The following is an 18118-nucleotide window of genomic DNA, read 5'->3' as shown; positions in this document are numbered from 1 at the left end:
AGGTGCGCAATATGAGGTAGTGCTAGGGCTGCAACTTGGGCGGGTTAACTTGAACTCAACCTGGGCTCAACCTGATTGATGGGTCAGTCTAGGTTGGGTTATATGGAAAATGAGTTGAGCTTGGATTAGGAAATCTTAGGTTGAGGTTCTGTGCAATCCGACTCAACCCAAACCCGATGTTATATATTTACATATAAATAGTTTTATTTAGTTTTTTCAAAAAATATTAATTTTCTCTTCCTAAATATATTTGTAAAATTGAAGAAAAAAAATATAATATAAAAATTAATGGATTTGGAGATTGTGTGTAAATTTATTTATTAGTGATTTTGTCTTTTTATATTGTATTTATTTTTTAATGTATAAAATAAAATTTATGTGTTGATTAAAAAAAAATTAGACATGCTCAATGAGTCCAACCCGTCCAAAATTACCTAACTTGTGCTAATCCAAGCTCAACCCAATTTTAAAAGCTCAATCTCGGGTTGAACTTGGGTTATTGAGCTCTAGCCTGATGGTCAGGTTGAGTTGAGCTCGGGTTGACCCTCCAATCCGCACAAGTTGCATCTCTATGAGGTACAATGTTGAGGTCACTCCAGCATAACTCTTTCATGTACATCATCTTCTAAACAGAAGAAACATGAGTCTTGTATTTTAAGGACGGGAGAAAATTTTGGATTAAACTGAGATGTAATTTGTGCCATTAGAAGAAGTTTTGCAAAAATTATTTTTAACTTGATCGTCTAAGTGCAATTGTAAGCATGATTTTAAAACTCGTTTTGACGTCTCGTCTAATTTGTGAACTAGACCAAGTCGTCTCGGATGAGTTTTCCGATAGGTTTAAGACGTTTTATTCAACAATGAGAAAAATGAACATTGAGTTTTAGATCTCATCCAATGCATTGACTTGTCCATCCTTCTCATTGTTAGGTGATATCGAGATGACTTAGGCGATAAGTCTCGGTCTTGGACGAGTTTTGAAACCATGATTGTAAGTACCATCTCGCACACTCAAGAGTATAGTATCGAGCAAGGAGTTGAATCAGAATTTGCACCCCCAAGTCTTAAAAACGATTTATTCTTGTTTTCCTGCTCTTGCTGCAAATTTTGTAGGGACAGTTTGTGTTAGTGCAGAAATTTAAAAAGAAAAAAATGAAAAATATTACTGGAAAATTATAGTAGATCAGAACTTTGTAACAAAGTAATTTTTTCCTCTCTTCTAGTAAAATGTACGCAGTCGACATATGGCAAAGACACAGAAAAAAAATCTACGATTATGTGCCTTTGTCACGTCAGTTGTGTACATACAAACCGTGTATGTGTCAACACGCGGTTTTATCATTAGTCAAAAATCTTTAATCTTTGAAAAATGCTACAAGTGTGACTTGAAATACCACTCGAAGTACAAGACAATCGTAGATGCTTTTTCTCGATATATAAATGTTATATACTCTTAAGAAATTTGATGATTCTCTGAACACATAATTATGCATTCTCTAAGGTAGAAATTGAAGATGAGATTGAACTATCCAAAATCAAAATCAATTTTTGTTTCATGGGCACGCCAACCTCTATGAAAATAACCCCTCAAAAGATACAAGTGATAAGAGACATAATCATTTGAGGGAGGTACAACCATCTTGATGTGGGGTGTCCTTTCAATCATGGCTGTCCTTCCCTCAACTATGCATTCCAACTAAAGAATCTTTAATTATTTTACCTTGATATTCAGCTCTCACCGTCAATTAAAAGCTATTGTGCATTCCTGGTCCCACACCCCAAATTGAGATGAGTCGGGTATCATTTACAAACGAGATGAGACACTAAATTATCTGAAAAATCGATTAAAGTTACGATGACTCGTCTGAGTCATTTAGGTATCTTTACTGAGTTGGGATTTAATTTCTTCTTCATTGGCTAATATTCACCGAAATCACAAAATCAGGATTTAAAGTCAAGTTGGCAGCTGTTGTAAACCTTTGATCAAATCCTTACAGGTAGGCCTAGACTAGAATGATAATTTTTTTAAATAATAATAAGTCCAAACTAGACTTATTAAATTGGTTAATATGAATTAAAAAAATAATACTATCTGCATCAAAGGTAAGAAAAATAATCTTCTTTTTGTGGGGACATGAGATGGTCCAATATGAAGAAAACAAAAGATGGCTAAATAAACCAGTAGACCACAAAATAATATCAAGTGTGACAAACGAGGTTGATGAGTCATCTCCACTACATTTTCCAATTTTAAAGACGAGGGCATTTAAGTCATTTAACATTAATCCATAATAGAAGATCAATGTCAAGGGTGCGTGTCTCAATTTTGGAATCACACATGAGTATCTTAAATATTCACCAAAATGCAAGGGGGCATGTTTAAATATCCGAAAAACACCTTCTCCCCCAATTAGTTTCACAGCCAACTTGGTATTTGTTTTGCAAATGAGACAAATTCATCACTTATGAAAATCTTTCTTTATTTTAAATAATTTGGGGTCCATTTTAATTTTATTTAAAGTTATGTTTTCTATTAAAATAAGATAATTTCAAGCTGGAAGAAGAATCTATAAAACAGTTGGCAACATGGATTTCTCCATCGGATGGTCAAACAAATCTGGTTTGACTTTGTTGATCCAATCTGACATTAATGGAAATTGAAAAATGATATTAGTATGAAAAATAATTTTTTATTTTTTATTATTTGTTACTAGTAGGGTTACTCATGCAAACTCGCTCACGTATTACAAAAATTAGGATTTATGTAAGATTAACAATTTTTTATAATTAATTTAAATAATTATTAAAAATTTTAAATAAATAATCTAGTTTTAGATCATAATTTATTATTTAATATTAGAAGGTGGCATGTGCAAACACACATGTAAGGGCTTATTTGTAATTTGAAATATCAATAGAAGGGGGGTTTTTGAAGATTATTTAGTAAAACATAATAGTTTTGTAATTTTAAAAATTAACCAATGTGATTTTAGGGACGTGGGATTGCAATTTTCTTGGGTTTTGATCAAAATCTTGACCTTAATAATATTAAGTTTAAATATTTAATTGGGGGTATTTTTGAAATCCAAATTTTTGTGTCGAACCACTTCTAGTGGCCTTCTCTCATTATAATAGTAAATATATAATGTATTATAAAAATATTTCATAATTTTAAAAAATTAATTAAGAAAGATAAGGCACTTATCTCATTGTAATAATTAAAAGAATATTTTTGTAATTTTGAAAGCTCACCATTGTGGTTTTAAGGAAAAAAAATTTGATCACAAGATCTTGGATCCACCAATCACATCAGCCCATGTGTATTGAGGGCATCCCAAAATTTACAAAACTATCCTCGTTGGGGTAGATTCCCCACTAATCAAAGAGGGTCACAATCTCACACGTTCGTCTCCTTACCTCCCTTCTTCTGATTTTGTTCTTCATATGGTATTAGAGCCATTCGATTAGACCTTTTTTCCTTCTGCTTCATGTTGTGCAAAGTTTGTGGGTATTGTGAGGAAAAAGTTAATGAGCAAAAAATTTCTTTGATTATAAGAATGGTGGGTTTGTAATTTATTTTCGTTAGAAATATAAATCCTAATAATTAATAAATTTAAATGTAACACAAGGACATTATTATTGAAAATAAAAATTTTGGTGTCAATAATCCTCCAATCTGCCTTCCCTTCTAATTATGGATTTTGTTAATGTGTGCGTTAAAGTGCATTTAATATACATTAGGATCTGATTTTTGTACCAAAATTGTCCTAATTTTTTTTTTCTGACCAAAATTACCCTTAGTCGGTTGTTCCCAAGGTGTATTTAATGCATTTGAATGTGTGCCCTTAGGGCACAAATTAACAAGACCCTTTAATTATTAGTAAAGACGTGTACATCAAATGAATGAATTAGTCAACCAATAAAGTTTTCTTATGAGTAAATAGCATGTGATGTGAACACAAGGTTTGGATGTTTTATATTTTTAACTTGACATGTTTTTCATGCATTTTTTTTTGTCTATATGTTCTCTAGGTATTTTCTCATTGTTGGGGTCCACAATCTTTCTAATAATTCAATTTGATTGGGCATCCGATGACTCAGTTTGATGGATCGAAAAAAATAAACTAAATCAGATTACACGATTAATAAAAAATAAATAAAATGAAGACAATTATAAAAAAAAAATGTGGTTTAATTGATGGAATGATAATGGATATGAATACGATGTAGTATTTCTCCTTAATCACAAATTGACTTGCTAGTGTGGGATCTTCCATATGCTAAATTTGAGTATCTCGAAGAAATCCATGTATGCTCTAGGCCTCAAACCCTAACAAGGGAACCAAATGCTATATCATCTAAATTAAAAATGAAGATATTAATTCTCAAAAGACAATTAAAAACTTCTTTTCTCTCTGTCTCTATTTGATTGTGTTGTTACTTAGGTCTAATCTTTCATTCTATCAATTAAATTGCTAGAGAAGGTAAATATTCCAATGGGTTACAGTTTGGAATGTCTGGTGGGTCCCATAATAGGATTAATCAATTATTATAAGTTACGAAGACGAGAATAATCCAACCATTCTCGTGACCTAGGTTTAAAATCTTGTCTCGAGGAAGGACACAGAACCCCATATCTTTTTCATTGTGTATCCCGATGAAAAAGATCTATGATTATGTACCCTTGCCATGTTAGCCACATACCAAAATCACGTGCATTCATCACGACTCAAAGAAAAAAGTGAGATTACTTTCTTTATGAGTTACAAAGATGAGAATAATCCAACAATTCTTGTGGCTAAATAAAGGAAGAAGAAAAAAAATAGATTATCTTTGTTATAAGTTACGGAGACAAGAATAATTGAACGGTTCTCATGACCTAGGTTTAAAGTCTTGTCTGGAGACAATGTCTAAATAAGGAAAGAAAAAAATTTGAAATTATCTTTGTTACGAGTTACGAAGACGAAATAATCCATAGTTCTAATGACCTAGGTTTAATCTTGTCTCGAGGCAATGTCTAAATAAGGAAAGAAAAAAAAATTGAGACTAACTTTGTTACGAGTTACAAAGAAGAGAATAATCCAACGATTCTCATAACTCAAGATTAAAAATTTGTATCGAGGGAATGTCAAAATAAGGAATTTTTTTTTTTTTTTTTTTTGAGATTATCTTTGTTACAAGTTATAAGGGCAAGAATAATCCAGTGGTTCTAATGTCCTAGGTTTCAATCTTGTTTCGAGACAATTTATAAATAAGGAAAGAAAAAAAAATTGAGATTTTCTTGATCTAGACATGACAAAAGTTCTCTAGATAATTTAAATTATTTTTACAACATAGAATATTTATGGATTAATATTTCGGTTTGGTCTTATCTAAAATCAAAATATCTCAAATAACGGCCATGCCATGAGCAATCCATAAAGATATCTTTGTTATGAGTTACGAAGACAGGAATAATCCAATGATTCTAATGTCCTAGGTTTAAATCTTGTCTCGAGACAATCTCTAAATAAGAAAAAAAAAATTGAGATTATCTTGATCGAGACATAACAAAATATCTTTGGATAATTTAAATTATTTTTAAAACATCGAATAATTATGTATCAATATTTCGTTATGATCTCATCTGGAATCAAAATATCTCAAACAACGGCCACAACCATGAACGATCCATAAAGATATTTTTCATAATTGCATGTAATAATACAAATGTCAATCAAATTGGTGGGGTCACCTTCACTAATTATTGTGAACCTTTACATGTTACTAGTCAAACTAAAAATATGTGCAAAGGTACAAATATCTTGATTTGGACCAACAACCAATATATTTTTATTATTTGATGGTTTACACCAACTTGATTTAAGAGGATCATGGGGCTGGGTTGGATCCCAGTCAGTGACAGCTCCACACCACATGTATTTGGCCCAGTTGCCCACAACAACAAAAACAAACACTTAAACAAAAAAAAAAAAAAAACCAATAAACAAAAATAAATCAAATTTCACTACTATATAAAGGACATGGTTTGAGACCCATTCATGTAAGGAGAAGAAAACCATCTTCTCTTTCATCTTTCAAAGCCCTCTTTATTAGACTTAGTTCTTCTCTTATATATAGAGAGATAAATATATAGATAGAGATAAATATATAGATAGATATGGCTATCAATGGTGATATCGAAAAATGTGAGAGCAGAGGATTTGATGCAATGATGGAGCCATTTATCCAACAAGAGAAGATTGTAGCTTATGAAGATGAACATCAGCTTGAAAGAAGCAACAATGGAGGATCCATGGGGATGGTTTTGTTTAGTACATTCGTTGTAGTTTGCGGGTCTTTTGTATTTGGATCATGTGTAAGTTATCAATAACTCACTTCTATGAAAATCATAATTGCAAAATTAATTATTTTGGTTACAATGTTAAGGGAAGCAATTTTTGGGGTTTACATGTGTTTTGATTGAACTTTTTTTTTCCTAATCAAATCATTTTGAGAAGTTGAAGGGGCATTTCATGTAGGAAAATTTGGTCATTAAGTTATAATTTTTTTTTTTTGTTGATATTTCGTAATTATTTAAAGTCAAAGTTATTTATTGGGTGTGGATATTTTGGTTATTAACTTATATATTATAGGCATTTTCATCTAGAAAAATTATTTTTAAATTTAGATTAGATTTTCAAAATTCAAAAGTTGGTCTGGACAACTTCAACTTCTGACCCTTTTTCAGGTTGTCTTTCATGACAATCTTGAAGCCAAATGCATACCAAATAATAATTTTACTTCAAAAAGTGTTTTTAAGGAAAAACCTAAAGAATAAAAGCTCGAAAGCGGCACGAAAATGCAATTTCCCCAATTTCTCTAGACTACATTAGATTTCATCCTAGTTAGATAGTTTATTTGGCATGCTTTCTTAGAGCTATGTTTAATGAATTAATCTCAATTTTTTTTTTTTTTTTTTGCTGTTTTTGTGGGGAAAAATGAGCTGAACCTTGGTTTGGCTCACCGAGTTAACACAGAAACAGTTGAGTCAATATGTCCCTTTCAGAAACTTGGCTTAAACTTAGCTATCATTAAGAGAAGTTATTCTAAAAGCAAACAATGACATCTCTCTTTTTTAAATATTTCTCAATGACTAGCTACACACAACTGTGTCAACTCAGGCGAGTCGAAAACAGTGTTCCATCAAATGTTGTTGGTTTTGTAGGTGGGATATTCCGCGCCAACTCAGTCTGCAATCAGAGAAGATCTTCATCTCTCTTTAGCTGAGGTTAGTTGATAGCATTTCATCACTATTGTTATTAGGGCTATAAATGGATCAGATCAAACCCGAAACCAATCCGTTCCTTTCTAATTACTTCGGATATGGATTGAGGATTTGCATTCCGATAAGGATATGATCCAATAATCCATTGGTGTGGTTTTGGATCAACCATGTCCTGATCCAATAAGGTCCAATCCGGTCTTATTGTTACTGGTTCTGGTTTGGATCCTGATATTGAGATTCGATCAAATTCTGATTTGGATAATTCAATCCAACAAGAGCCTGATCAGATGTTTATTGGATCAAATTCTGGATCTGATCCATTGACAATCCTAGTTATTTGCATTTTAAATTTTCTATATAAATCATCAAAGTTTTTAACCCAAAATTTTGGGATTATAATTGTTTCCATTCAATTAGGTCAAAATGAATCTTTTTAGAACCGAACCAATTGGACTACTGATTTGGTCTAGACTTTGATATATTGGTATAAAACCATATCTTTTGTTAATTCAAGTGTGTTCATGTCCATTGTTTACTAATGTCCATGCGTTGTGTAGTCCGACTTTTTGTTGGCCTGTCCTATCAGGGCTGAAATGGGTTGGATTTGGATCCACATTTATATGTGTTGATCTCACATGATCCATACCAAACCTAATGGAGTACAAACAAATGTACAGGTCGGATCCACACATATTAAAACCCATACCAAGGATCCGCTCCATCTTCATACCTCTACAGTAGCTTTATTTATAAAGATTAGATAACTAGGGAAGAACACTCTTGCCTAATGGACATCTACTGGAACTACTGGATGGGTCGGGTCAGCTTATCCTGCTAACCGAACCAATTGAATGGAGTTCATTGCAACTCAAGACACCATGAACTATGTTCCAAGCCCATGATTCAAAGGGCAATTTCGAATCCAATAAGTGGTGAGAGTCCGTAGGTTGGGTGTTCGATACCCAATATGAGCATTATTTCCTTAGAGCCCACCCGTGGGGGCGTTTCCTCACTTACCTGGCGCGTGTGATATGCGGGCATTGTCCGTGCCCATGGGAGGGTCCCATATGCCTTGGTTCCGGCCCTGGTTCATCTGGTCCAGTCGGACGTAAGTCTGGTCACCCCCATTATCCAAAACAAAAAAAAAAAAAAATTGCAAAATTTAATCCAATTTCTTGTAATTTTTTAGTTAACATGTTGGTTAATACAAGAAACCATATCCATACCCCCAAATCTATCCTTCAAATTCCATGTTATTTTCTTTCACCATGCAGTACTCGATGTTTGGCTCAATATTAACCATCGGAGCGATGATTGGTGCAATGACAAGTGGCCGTATTGCAGACTTCATTGGCCGAAAAGGGGTATGTAAAGGCAAAGACATTTAATAAAGATGGGGGAGAAGCCATGTGCCATAAACGTTTTTAAAATATTCAACATATAGGGGGTATCCCCTGATTAGTAATAAATCTTTTTACCAAATAGGGCACCTATTGTACTTGCAATTACTTTTATATACTTAATTAATAACAACATTCATTAGAAGTTAGAGAAATGAATTAAAATGTAACTTTAAACAAAGAAAAATGTTAAACTGACTTCCTAAGACATTGCGTTCGACACTAAGTTGATGTACGTGAATATGTGCAAAGAACCATAGATGCTAAGGAAAAGCATCAACAGTTCATTGCACAATTCCACGTCAGTTCAGTGTCGAATGCATTGTCCTAGGAAGTCAGTATAGAATGTCTAAGATCTTTTAGAAGCACATATTCCTTGGGGGTGGGGGGTCGATTGGGGCTCTTCTAAATATTTTATAAACGTGTATGGCACGGTAACTTTGGGCGTCTTACATGCCATGGTTTTGGAGTCCCCCCTAATAACAATACGCCTAGTGTTTCCCATATCTCACTAATCTTGTTGGTTTTGTTCATGTAATCAGGCAATGAGAATGTCAGCTAGTTTCTGCATTACAGGATGGATAGCGGTCTACCTCTCTAAGGTTCATCTATTGATAGTTCAATACTTGGAATTTCATCTCTTTGAATCATTTTCTCTTCGCAAGCAATGTCACTAATATGTTTAGCATTACTTATCGATGTTTGATAATCTATAAAGGGAGCTTTGGCACTTGACTTAGGAAGGATCATCCTTGGCTATGGAATTGGAGTCTTCTCATTTGTGGTATGTGCATTTGGTTAATCGAATCTCTTCTTCGCCTAAATGTAGATTTTCCGGTCAATGGGCTAATCTCAATTTGTGGATATCAAATAGGTACCAGTATTCATAGCTGAAATAGCACCCAAGAATATCCGAGGAGGGCTCGCGGCTGTCAATCAGGTAGGAAATCTTGGAACTAAAATATAACAAGCACGGGTTATCGATCAAGAAGTACAAGATTCATAGCTAACTATACTACACCTTCTTTGCAGCTCATGATCGTTACAGGATCATCGGTTTCGTTCCTATTAGGGACGGTCGTAACATGGAGGACACTGGCTCTAACAGGTAAATATGCATTTTTTTTAATCTAAGGTTCTTACTTTTAATGAGTACAATTGCAAGGAACTAATGATTTGGGTTTTCTTGAAGGACTTATTCCATGCGTTGTCTTGCTCTTGGGTCTCTTCTTCATTCCAGAGTCTCCAAGATGGCTCGTAAGCAAACATATTCAAACATAATTTTTTTGCTTAAGTGGGGGTCAGATTTGGGCACCCACACAATTTTTTTAAAAAATTTGGCTAGTGTTTGACAGGATCTTGTCGACAGAGGAATTTTTTTAAAAAAAATTTGTTTGCTAGTGTCAATAGGGTCTTGTTGACATGGCCTTAATGGTGTCTACAGGGTCTTGTCGACACTGCCTAAAAAACACTTTCTCATTAATGGTGCACGTGTGATTGTGAGTGCCCATGATAAACGCAATAAGTTGGAAATAAAACGTGGGTGCCCTTGTGAAAATGGGCACCCTTAACACGAACCTTCGAATAAATATTTTGACCATGGTGTATGTGAACTAAGGAAAATAAAGCATATTATATATTGTTTGCAGGCAAAGAACGGTCATAAAAAAGAGTTCGAAGTTGCACTTCAAAGGCTTCGTGGCAAGGATGTTGATGTTTCTCATGAAGCTGCAGAAATTCAAGTATGTAGATGCAATTTGAAAGTCAAATAAGCCCAATAATCCAAGACTCACTATTGTTGTTGTTGACAGGATTACATAGAATCTCTTCAATTCCTTCCCAATTCAAAAATACTGGATTTGTTTCAAAGAAAATATATTCGTTCGATCATCGTAAGCACCTTTATTCCTATAGAGTTCTCTAATTATTCTTCAAAAATGTTTCTATTACATCTAATGATCTCATAATGAATTGTGTTGATCTTCAGATTGGTGTGGGATTAATGGTATTTCAACAATTTGGAGGGATTAATGGGATCGGTTTCTACGCAAGTGAAACTTTTGTATTAGCTGGTAAAGAAATGGTTCTAGTTTCATTGTTCAAAATGGGTTGAAGTTTTTGGATTCTTTTTTAACTTGTAATGTCTGTTTTTTTTGTAGGAATTTCTTCAGGAACAATTGGAACAATAGCCTATGCTTCTGTTCAGGTTTTCATTTGTCACAATTCCCTCTAAGCAAACAATCTATCTTTGATAGTAATATATATAACAAACAAATTATCCCAAACTTCTAGATTATCACAACGAACACCAAACATCGACAATTGATTTGCAGGTCCCGCTAACAATATTGGGTGCAATCTTAATGGATAATTCAGGAAGAAGACCTCTTCTAATGGTGAGTATTTCTATAATGGTTCTTTCCTCTCCAAATCAATAAGGCTAAAGGCCCTTCATGAATAATGAAAACGGTTTGCATTTCAGGTTTCTGCGTTAGGAACATTCGTAGGTTCTTTTCTAACTGGGATTTCTTTCTTTCTCAAGGTAAACCATCAAAATTATCACCATTTTACAAATGGGTTATTGAAATCTTTCTCTCTTCTTACAAACAGAAACACATTTTGTGAAACAGGTTCACGAAATTTTACTCGAATGGGTCCCGATACTAGCCCTTGCCGGAGTACTGGTAACACAAACAAACCATTAAAGTGTATTTGATTCTTTCTTCTCTCTCTTTTTTTCCCCGAAAAACTTATCCTTGTAATTTATGTCTTTTGAATGGGATCAGATTTATATAGGATCCTTCTCAATTGGAATGGGACCAGTTCCTTGGGTTATAATGTCTGAGGTATAATATATAACTGTCGTCGAGCAATCAAAACTGATAAAGCTGATGTAAGATAACTAACTTGAATGTTGTTTTCGTTGCAGATATTCCCAATAAATGTGAAGGGAGTGGCAGGAAGCTTGGTAACTCTAGTGAATTGGTTTGGCGCTTGGGCAGTTTCGTACACTTTCAACTTTCTTGTTAGTTGGAGCTCCTCAGGTGAAGAGAAATTTTTTCAACTTTACAAATTCAAAATTTGGGTGCACGTTGTTTTGCAGTAGATGCCATATTTGTGTTTTTCTATTTTCAGGTACATTTTTCTTATACTCGGGGGCTTGTGCTATAACTGTTCTATTTGTGGCTAAGATGGTACCAGAAACCAAGGGAAGAACATTAGAAGAAATTCAAACCACCATCAACAGAGATTAAAAATGAAGAAAATTCAAGCTTCATTAAAAGATTTCTGAAACTTCAATTCCTCTAGCGTGTCTTTGATTTTAGAGATGGAATTCAAGCTGTACACAAGAAGATTTGTCATCCTGTACCACATTCTGTTAATGTTAAAAGTTTATTTGTGAAAATGTAGTAGTCCCAATAGGTGTTAAAGTAAGGGGGAAAAAATGGATTAGAGATTTTTGTTCTTACACGACAGAGATAAATAACAGCCCCAAATAGAATGAACATGCAAGTTGAAAGTTCTAAAAGAGAAGAGGGTAATAACGGAAGATATGAACGTACATGAATTAACAGAAGATACGGCTTTATAGAGAAAATTGAATCGAGGAACAATATCATACAACCCACCCCAAAATTTTGGAGTAAGGATTTGGTAACGAGGAAATGAACCATTACAAGAATTTGGCCTTCATGTTACCTACAAGAGAAAAAGTACAGAAAGATAGTACAAGAGTCTACACTCCCATTACAACAAACAAGTTCCCATCTAACCAGAAAACCCTTAAAAAGAGGCCCCTTTAAGTCATCAAATAAATTGCACCCAAAAAATAATAGACCCAACATTGAGAGAGAGACATTCAGAATTGTATTCTCCAAACCTTCATACATGTATCCATTTCTTTCCTTCCAAAGACTCCAACAAACCTCAAATGGTGAGAGGCTCCATAGAATTCTTTTCTTCTGCCAAAGATTGAGGTTACCCGCAATGGAACTCCTCAGTGATAGATTTGGGAAATGGCCAGGAGATCTGATAAAGGGAAAGGACTTGAAATCGTACAGCTCTTGAAAATTGACAATGTAAAAGCATATGATCCACGACAAATTCACTTTACATTTACAAAGAGAACACCTATTAAACTAGATGTTCTGGTTAACCACTTCATACAATCAAATTCTTGTTCCTAGTTCATGAAGCACACTACTTTCCTCCAATATTTGTTATATTTCTCGACACAAGGCACCTGTAAAAATATAAAGCTTCATGACTATATAAAAACAGGGTTTATGTGCTCTATCTTTAATGAGAAGAGGCGGTTTCATCTCAGGTTCTTGGTGTAATCCATTTATTATCTTGCTCTATAAACTCTCTTTGTACAGAGTACCACATTGACAACTTCAAACACATGTTATCTTTCCTTCTCAATTCTTTAATTTATTTCTTCACTCTCATTGTTACATTTGCTTGGTGATTGCTTACTGTTTGAGGAAAGAGTCACGCCCCCCTCAGGATTAGTGTGTCGCAAGGCGGGGGTGTGTAACACTGCCTGTTAAAAGTCCCAAGACTAATGAATCCAACTGTCGGCTCAACTAGTGATATTTGTCCATTTTATCGCCTACCCATACCCCTTCACCGGTGTTTCCCTACTCAAGTAGTTGGCCTAGCTTTCTACAACAAGGATCATCTCTACACATTTCCACCAAAAGTGCACCCTTCTCTCTTGAAATTCTAATACCTTGCAGCGTAAGTTTATCCAAGTAAACTCCAAGCTCTGAATATCGACCCACTTGAATCAACATCCTAAGAATACTACTTGCAACCATGTCATCTGCTTCCAATCCCAACATCTTATATTCGTCGTACAATGCAATAGCATGATTAACAAGACCAACTCGTAGGTATCCTTCAATCAAATCCGAATAAATTGAATTGGTTGGATGGATTCCAAAACTTCTCATTTCCAAGAGAGAGTCTCCAGCTTGATTCATCTTGCCCGACTTACTTAAAGCATCTATCAAAATGACATAACCATCAACACTTGTTGTACAACCACTACTGGTTTTCTTCCAATAATCAAACATTCTAATTACCTCATCAACCAAACCTAATGCCCCATACATAGACATCATGTATAAGAACTCGCTTCCACCGCTTGTAAAGCCCGTTTGGGACTCAATTTCATTGAAAATCATTTCTGCCATTCTCCTCATCCCTGCTTTCGAGTAAACATATATCATAGATGAATACAACAATTCTTTGTTCTTAACAACCTCCAAAGATTTTACCTCGGAAAATATTTTCTTGGCATCTTCAATCAAACCCATCTTTCCACAACCATGAATCACTGATGCATAAACCGAACCATCAACATTCAAATCAGATTTGCGCACGTTTTTTATCAAATCAAGAGCCGCCCAAGGCCTCCCTTTCTCCGTTATTGCCTCCACAAGAACATTAAAACTCTCTCTATCCTTAAGAATCCCTTCTCTGAAAAAAAATTCGGCTTCTGAAACCATACCTTCTTTTATGAACATCCTTGTCAAATCCACACCCAAACATTCATCAAGTCTGTAGCCAACCCGCTTCATCTCTTCCAAAAGTACCAAACAAAGCTTCACCGAACCAACCCTACCCAGAATACCTAACAAAACTGCAAAAATTCCCTCATCCGCAGGAACCCCTCTTTCTTCCATCTCCAAAAACAGCTTCATTGCTGCTCTTGCATCCCCATTCATCCTAAAAACATCCATTAAACATGAATAAAACCTTAAACTGGGTTTTTCAAATCTCGCTCTTGCCTTTTCTGCAACCAAAATCGCTTCTTTAAACAACCCATGTTTCGAATAAACCGAAATCACATAATTGTAACCAACCTCATCAAATTCAATCTTTTCCAACGCTTCACTAATAAAAAACTCTGCAATTTCAACATACTTAGGAACAACTAAATCAAAAAAGCCACATAAATCATCGATTGAGAGAGAAACCTTGTGTTTCTCCATTTCATTGAAGTAATACTGGATCTTGAACAGCTTAGGATTGATGGATTGAAGCTGAGATCTGATCAAAGATGAGAAGAGAATCGAATCAAACTTGAAGATCGGTTTCGAGGACTTGAGATATCGGTAGAAATCAAACGAGATGAGAGGGTTTGAAATAGCGGTAATTAGGGATGACGCTTGAGAGGAAGAGAGAGTTTCAGGAGATATTTCGAGGGTTTTTAGGGTTTCGCAGAGATTAGGGTTTTGGGATTGTGAGGAGAGGAGATTTAGAATTCGTCGAACAGCTTGTCTCCCTTTGCGAGGTGGAGATCTAACGTTAGGGTTTGAAGACGATTGAGATGTGAAGCGAGAGAGAGATGAAAAGAAACAGAGAAGTCGACTACTGCGAGCAGAGAAGCGCAGAAGCATTTTTTGAAATCGATTGTGAGCAGAGTTGAGAATCACTTTTAGATCGCTTGAGAGAAGTAGGGGCGGCAATTCTAACATAGTTCAAAATAGGGCTGTCAATGGATCAGGTATGGGTCGGATCGTGGTCGATTTGGTAGCAAGCCAATAAAGATCAGATTGGATCCGGGACTATTCCAATGAGTCTCTGATCAGACCCTTATAATTTATATACTTTCTAACATATTATTGGATTGAGCCCTTATGGGATTGTAGAGTGGTTGATCCAATCCAATAAGATATTGGATCGAATCCTTATCGGAATCCAAAATGTCATCCAAACCCAAAATTATCGGATTGGATGTCGGGTCTAATCCGATCCATTGATAACCCTAGTTCAAAACACAAAGTTCGTGGATTTGGATTGAGTCGAATCATGTTTGGATTGTAATAATTGTGTCAACCAATCTAGCCCATTTATTAAGCAGATCGTATCTGAATTACATTTAACATTTTTGACACATTTCGAATCACTAACATGTCGTATTGATCCACATACAACCCAACCCTTTATAGTCCATTTAATTATTGTAATATATTTTTTGAGTGGTAGAACTTGGTTTCTATTTTTGTATTGGTAATTTCAAATTAAATTTATGTTGATGGACACAAAATTATAATCGTGTTTGGGTTGTAATCATGTTTGCGTTCGTGTCTTGTTCATGGATTGTGCCTATCAACCTGAGCTTAATACAACCCAATACATTTATTAAAAGAGCTGTAATGAATGCATGCGGTTTTGGTACGCAGCTGATGTGGCAAGGGCACAAAATCATTTATCCTTTTCATTGGGATACACAAGAAAAGGATGTGCAGTTTTATGCCCTTGCCATGTCAGCCATGTACCAAAATCGCATGCATTCATCATTATTCTTATTAAAAGGGTAATGTCATGTTATCAATTTAATAAACAAGTAAAGTTCTTGTATAAGATTTAGGCAGGATTATTAAATGAACAATGATAAACTGACTCCCCATCTACTCTATTGATGTGGTTTGGGATGTGCAGTTGTGTATCTCAAGGAACAAATCTATGGTTCTATGCACATGCCACGTCAAGAGAGTAGAGGAGAAGTATGACAAAGTGGGAGTCAAAAAATCATGACTCTTATTAAATGGGTCGGATTCTGACTGGATAAATTTTTAGAATATCCTTATCTCAACACGACTTGACCCAACCCATTGCTACCTCTAGTTGGGAAGGTCAGAAATTAATCCAAAATTTTATAAGCTTTTTATGATAAAATTCATAGATTCCTAAAGAATGTGATAACAAGGTTTAATGGTGACCAGCTGTCCTCTTGTAATACACCAGGCTATATTGGAAAATGGGCTTGTAATATTTGAGCCTTATTTGGATCCATTAAACCAGATCTGGTGGTCCAGTAGCTAGAATGATTTGGATTTGGATTTGGATTTCTTCTTCTTCTTCTTCTCCTTTTCTCTCTTCATAATTTTATAAGTCATGCTGGAGTAACATTAAAATTGACATCGATTCTCACATTGCCGATGTGGAGGTGCACACATAGTCATAGATGTTTTTCACTCATATCTCGATGAAATGCATTTATGATTATGTAGATACATCCATGTCAACAAAGTGAGAATCAATGTCAATTTTAATGTTCCTTCAACATTTTCCTATTTTTATGTAGACCATAATGGTTGTCTCTTACCTAATCCCAAGATTTTGGAAATGATAGAAAATTTTAATATTTAAAATTTGATTAAAAAATAAATAAAATTGATGTCACAAGGGCGATCTTTATTTCCTATTTGTATCTCTGTTTAAGGATTCTAAAATTTTTATTTTCATATACAAAAGGTTAATCATTTATGTTCTCTCCAAATAATTATACATCTCTTGGATCACAAATAAAATCTCATGATGTTTAAATATTAAGCAATTGAGAAAGAATTGGGAATTGAAAGGACATAGGATTACTTGAGATGTCAAAATTGACTGGATGGATTTGCTCTTCAGGTCATGACTTCAATTCTCTATATACTCTCCACAAAATAAAATAAAAAATGATTATTTAACTAATATACACGTGACGGGTTAGATGATACACGTGTCCCGTAAAAAAAATAAAAATAAAGAAGGACCACTTATCTATATGGGCCGAGCGTCTACGAGTCACCCAGAAACATAATTGGATGCCACTTAAATAAAGAACATAAAATTTTATGAATTTTAAAAGAAGAAAAGACATGTTGTTAGTGGCTTAAATGAATCCAACAAACACACGAGGTAGGACGAGAAATACAAAATTTTAAGGGATTAGTATAAGTTTTCTAAGGGTTTGATTGAAAATCTCAAACAAGATTTAATGTTTCGTACAATTTATTTGAAATATTTTGATTTTGATCGAATCTGTGACGAAATATTGATCTCAAAACATTAAATGTTCCATTTCGAATTATCTTGAAATATTTTAAAATATTGCAACCAAAATTATCTCAAGTTCGTCCAAATCGCAATCTTATCTTGGGATGAGATGTTAAAACTTGGTCCCAAATAAATATGTCCACCTCATCACACAGTCTCCTCATAAGTTGGAGGCTAGAATTTTACACATCACCATCTCAAGTGGGCATAAAAGGTGAACGTGTTCTAACTAATACCATACAAAAAACAAAAAATAAAAGAAAATGGTACTTTAATCTATATGAGATGTATTGGTTCACATCACCTCAGTGAAAATAATAATTAATTAATCTGACTTAATACATTACCTTCTAATCCAAGATTAAAGGATTGATTTGATTTTTTGACTTAAAATTTTTCATTCGATGTGTACTCGATTGACGTGACAAGGACACAGAATCGTTGATTGTTTTTCTTGTGTATCCTAAAGAAAAAGATTTATGATTCTGTGCGCTTGCCGTGTCAACAACATACAGAACGAATGAAAATTTTCAAATAAAAAAATCATGATTATTAATTTTTTTTATTGGGAAGGCTGACACATAATACATTATTTGTTAACTAAAAGCAGGTT

General features: G+C 34.3%; 1 protein-coding gene across 2 annotated transcripts; it reads left to right on the top strand.

The window, feature by feature from the left end:
• The first annotated feature begins 6033 nt into the window (after positions 1-6033).
• On the top strand, positions 6034-12073 carry LOC147395896 (Major facilitator superfamily protein). 2 transcript variants are annotated; one of them, XM_086449863.1, is made up of 18 exons: positions 6034-6358; positions 7208-7270; positions 8542-8631; positions 9210-9269; positions 9386-9451; positions 9542-9607; positions 9700-9775; positions 9860-9924; positions 10317-10409; positions 10479-10559; positions 10655-10739; positions 10827-10873; positions 11001-11063; positions 11150-11209; positions 11298-11351; positions 11454-11513; positions 11597-11711; positions 11803-12073. In XM_086449863.1, the coding sequence occupies exons 1-18, from the start codon at positions 6161-6163 to the stop codon at positions 11919-11921; spliced, it is 1461 nt and encodes a 486-aa protein (XP_086305989.1). In that variant the 5' UTR covers positions 6034-6160; the 3' UTR covers positions 11922-12073. The 2 variants fall into 2 exon arrangements, with proteins under 2 accessions (XP_086305989.1, XP_086305990.1); XM_086449864.1 differs by having other exon boundaries at positions 6218-6358; positions 7140-7270.
• Positions 12074-18118: the final 6045 nt, after the last annotated feature.

Source organism: Akebia trifoliata, chromosome 8 (genome assembly GCF_017979445.1).
Source record: "Akebia trifoliata isolate Shusen 1 chromosome 8, ASM1797944v1, whole genome shotgun sequence".
Taxonomy (NCBI): Eukaryota; Viridiplantae; Streptophyta; class Magnoliopsida; order Ranunculales; family Lardizabalaceae; genus Akebia; species Akebia trifoliata.
The sequence above is the reverse complement of the archived record's forward strand: the minus strand, read 5'-3'. Positions and strand labels throughout refer to the sequence as shown.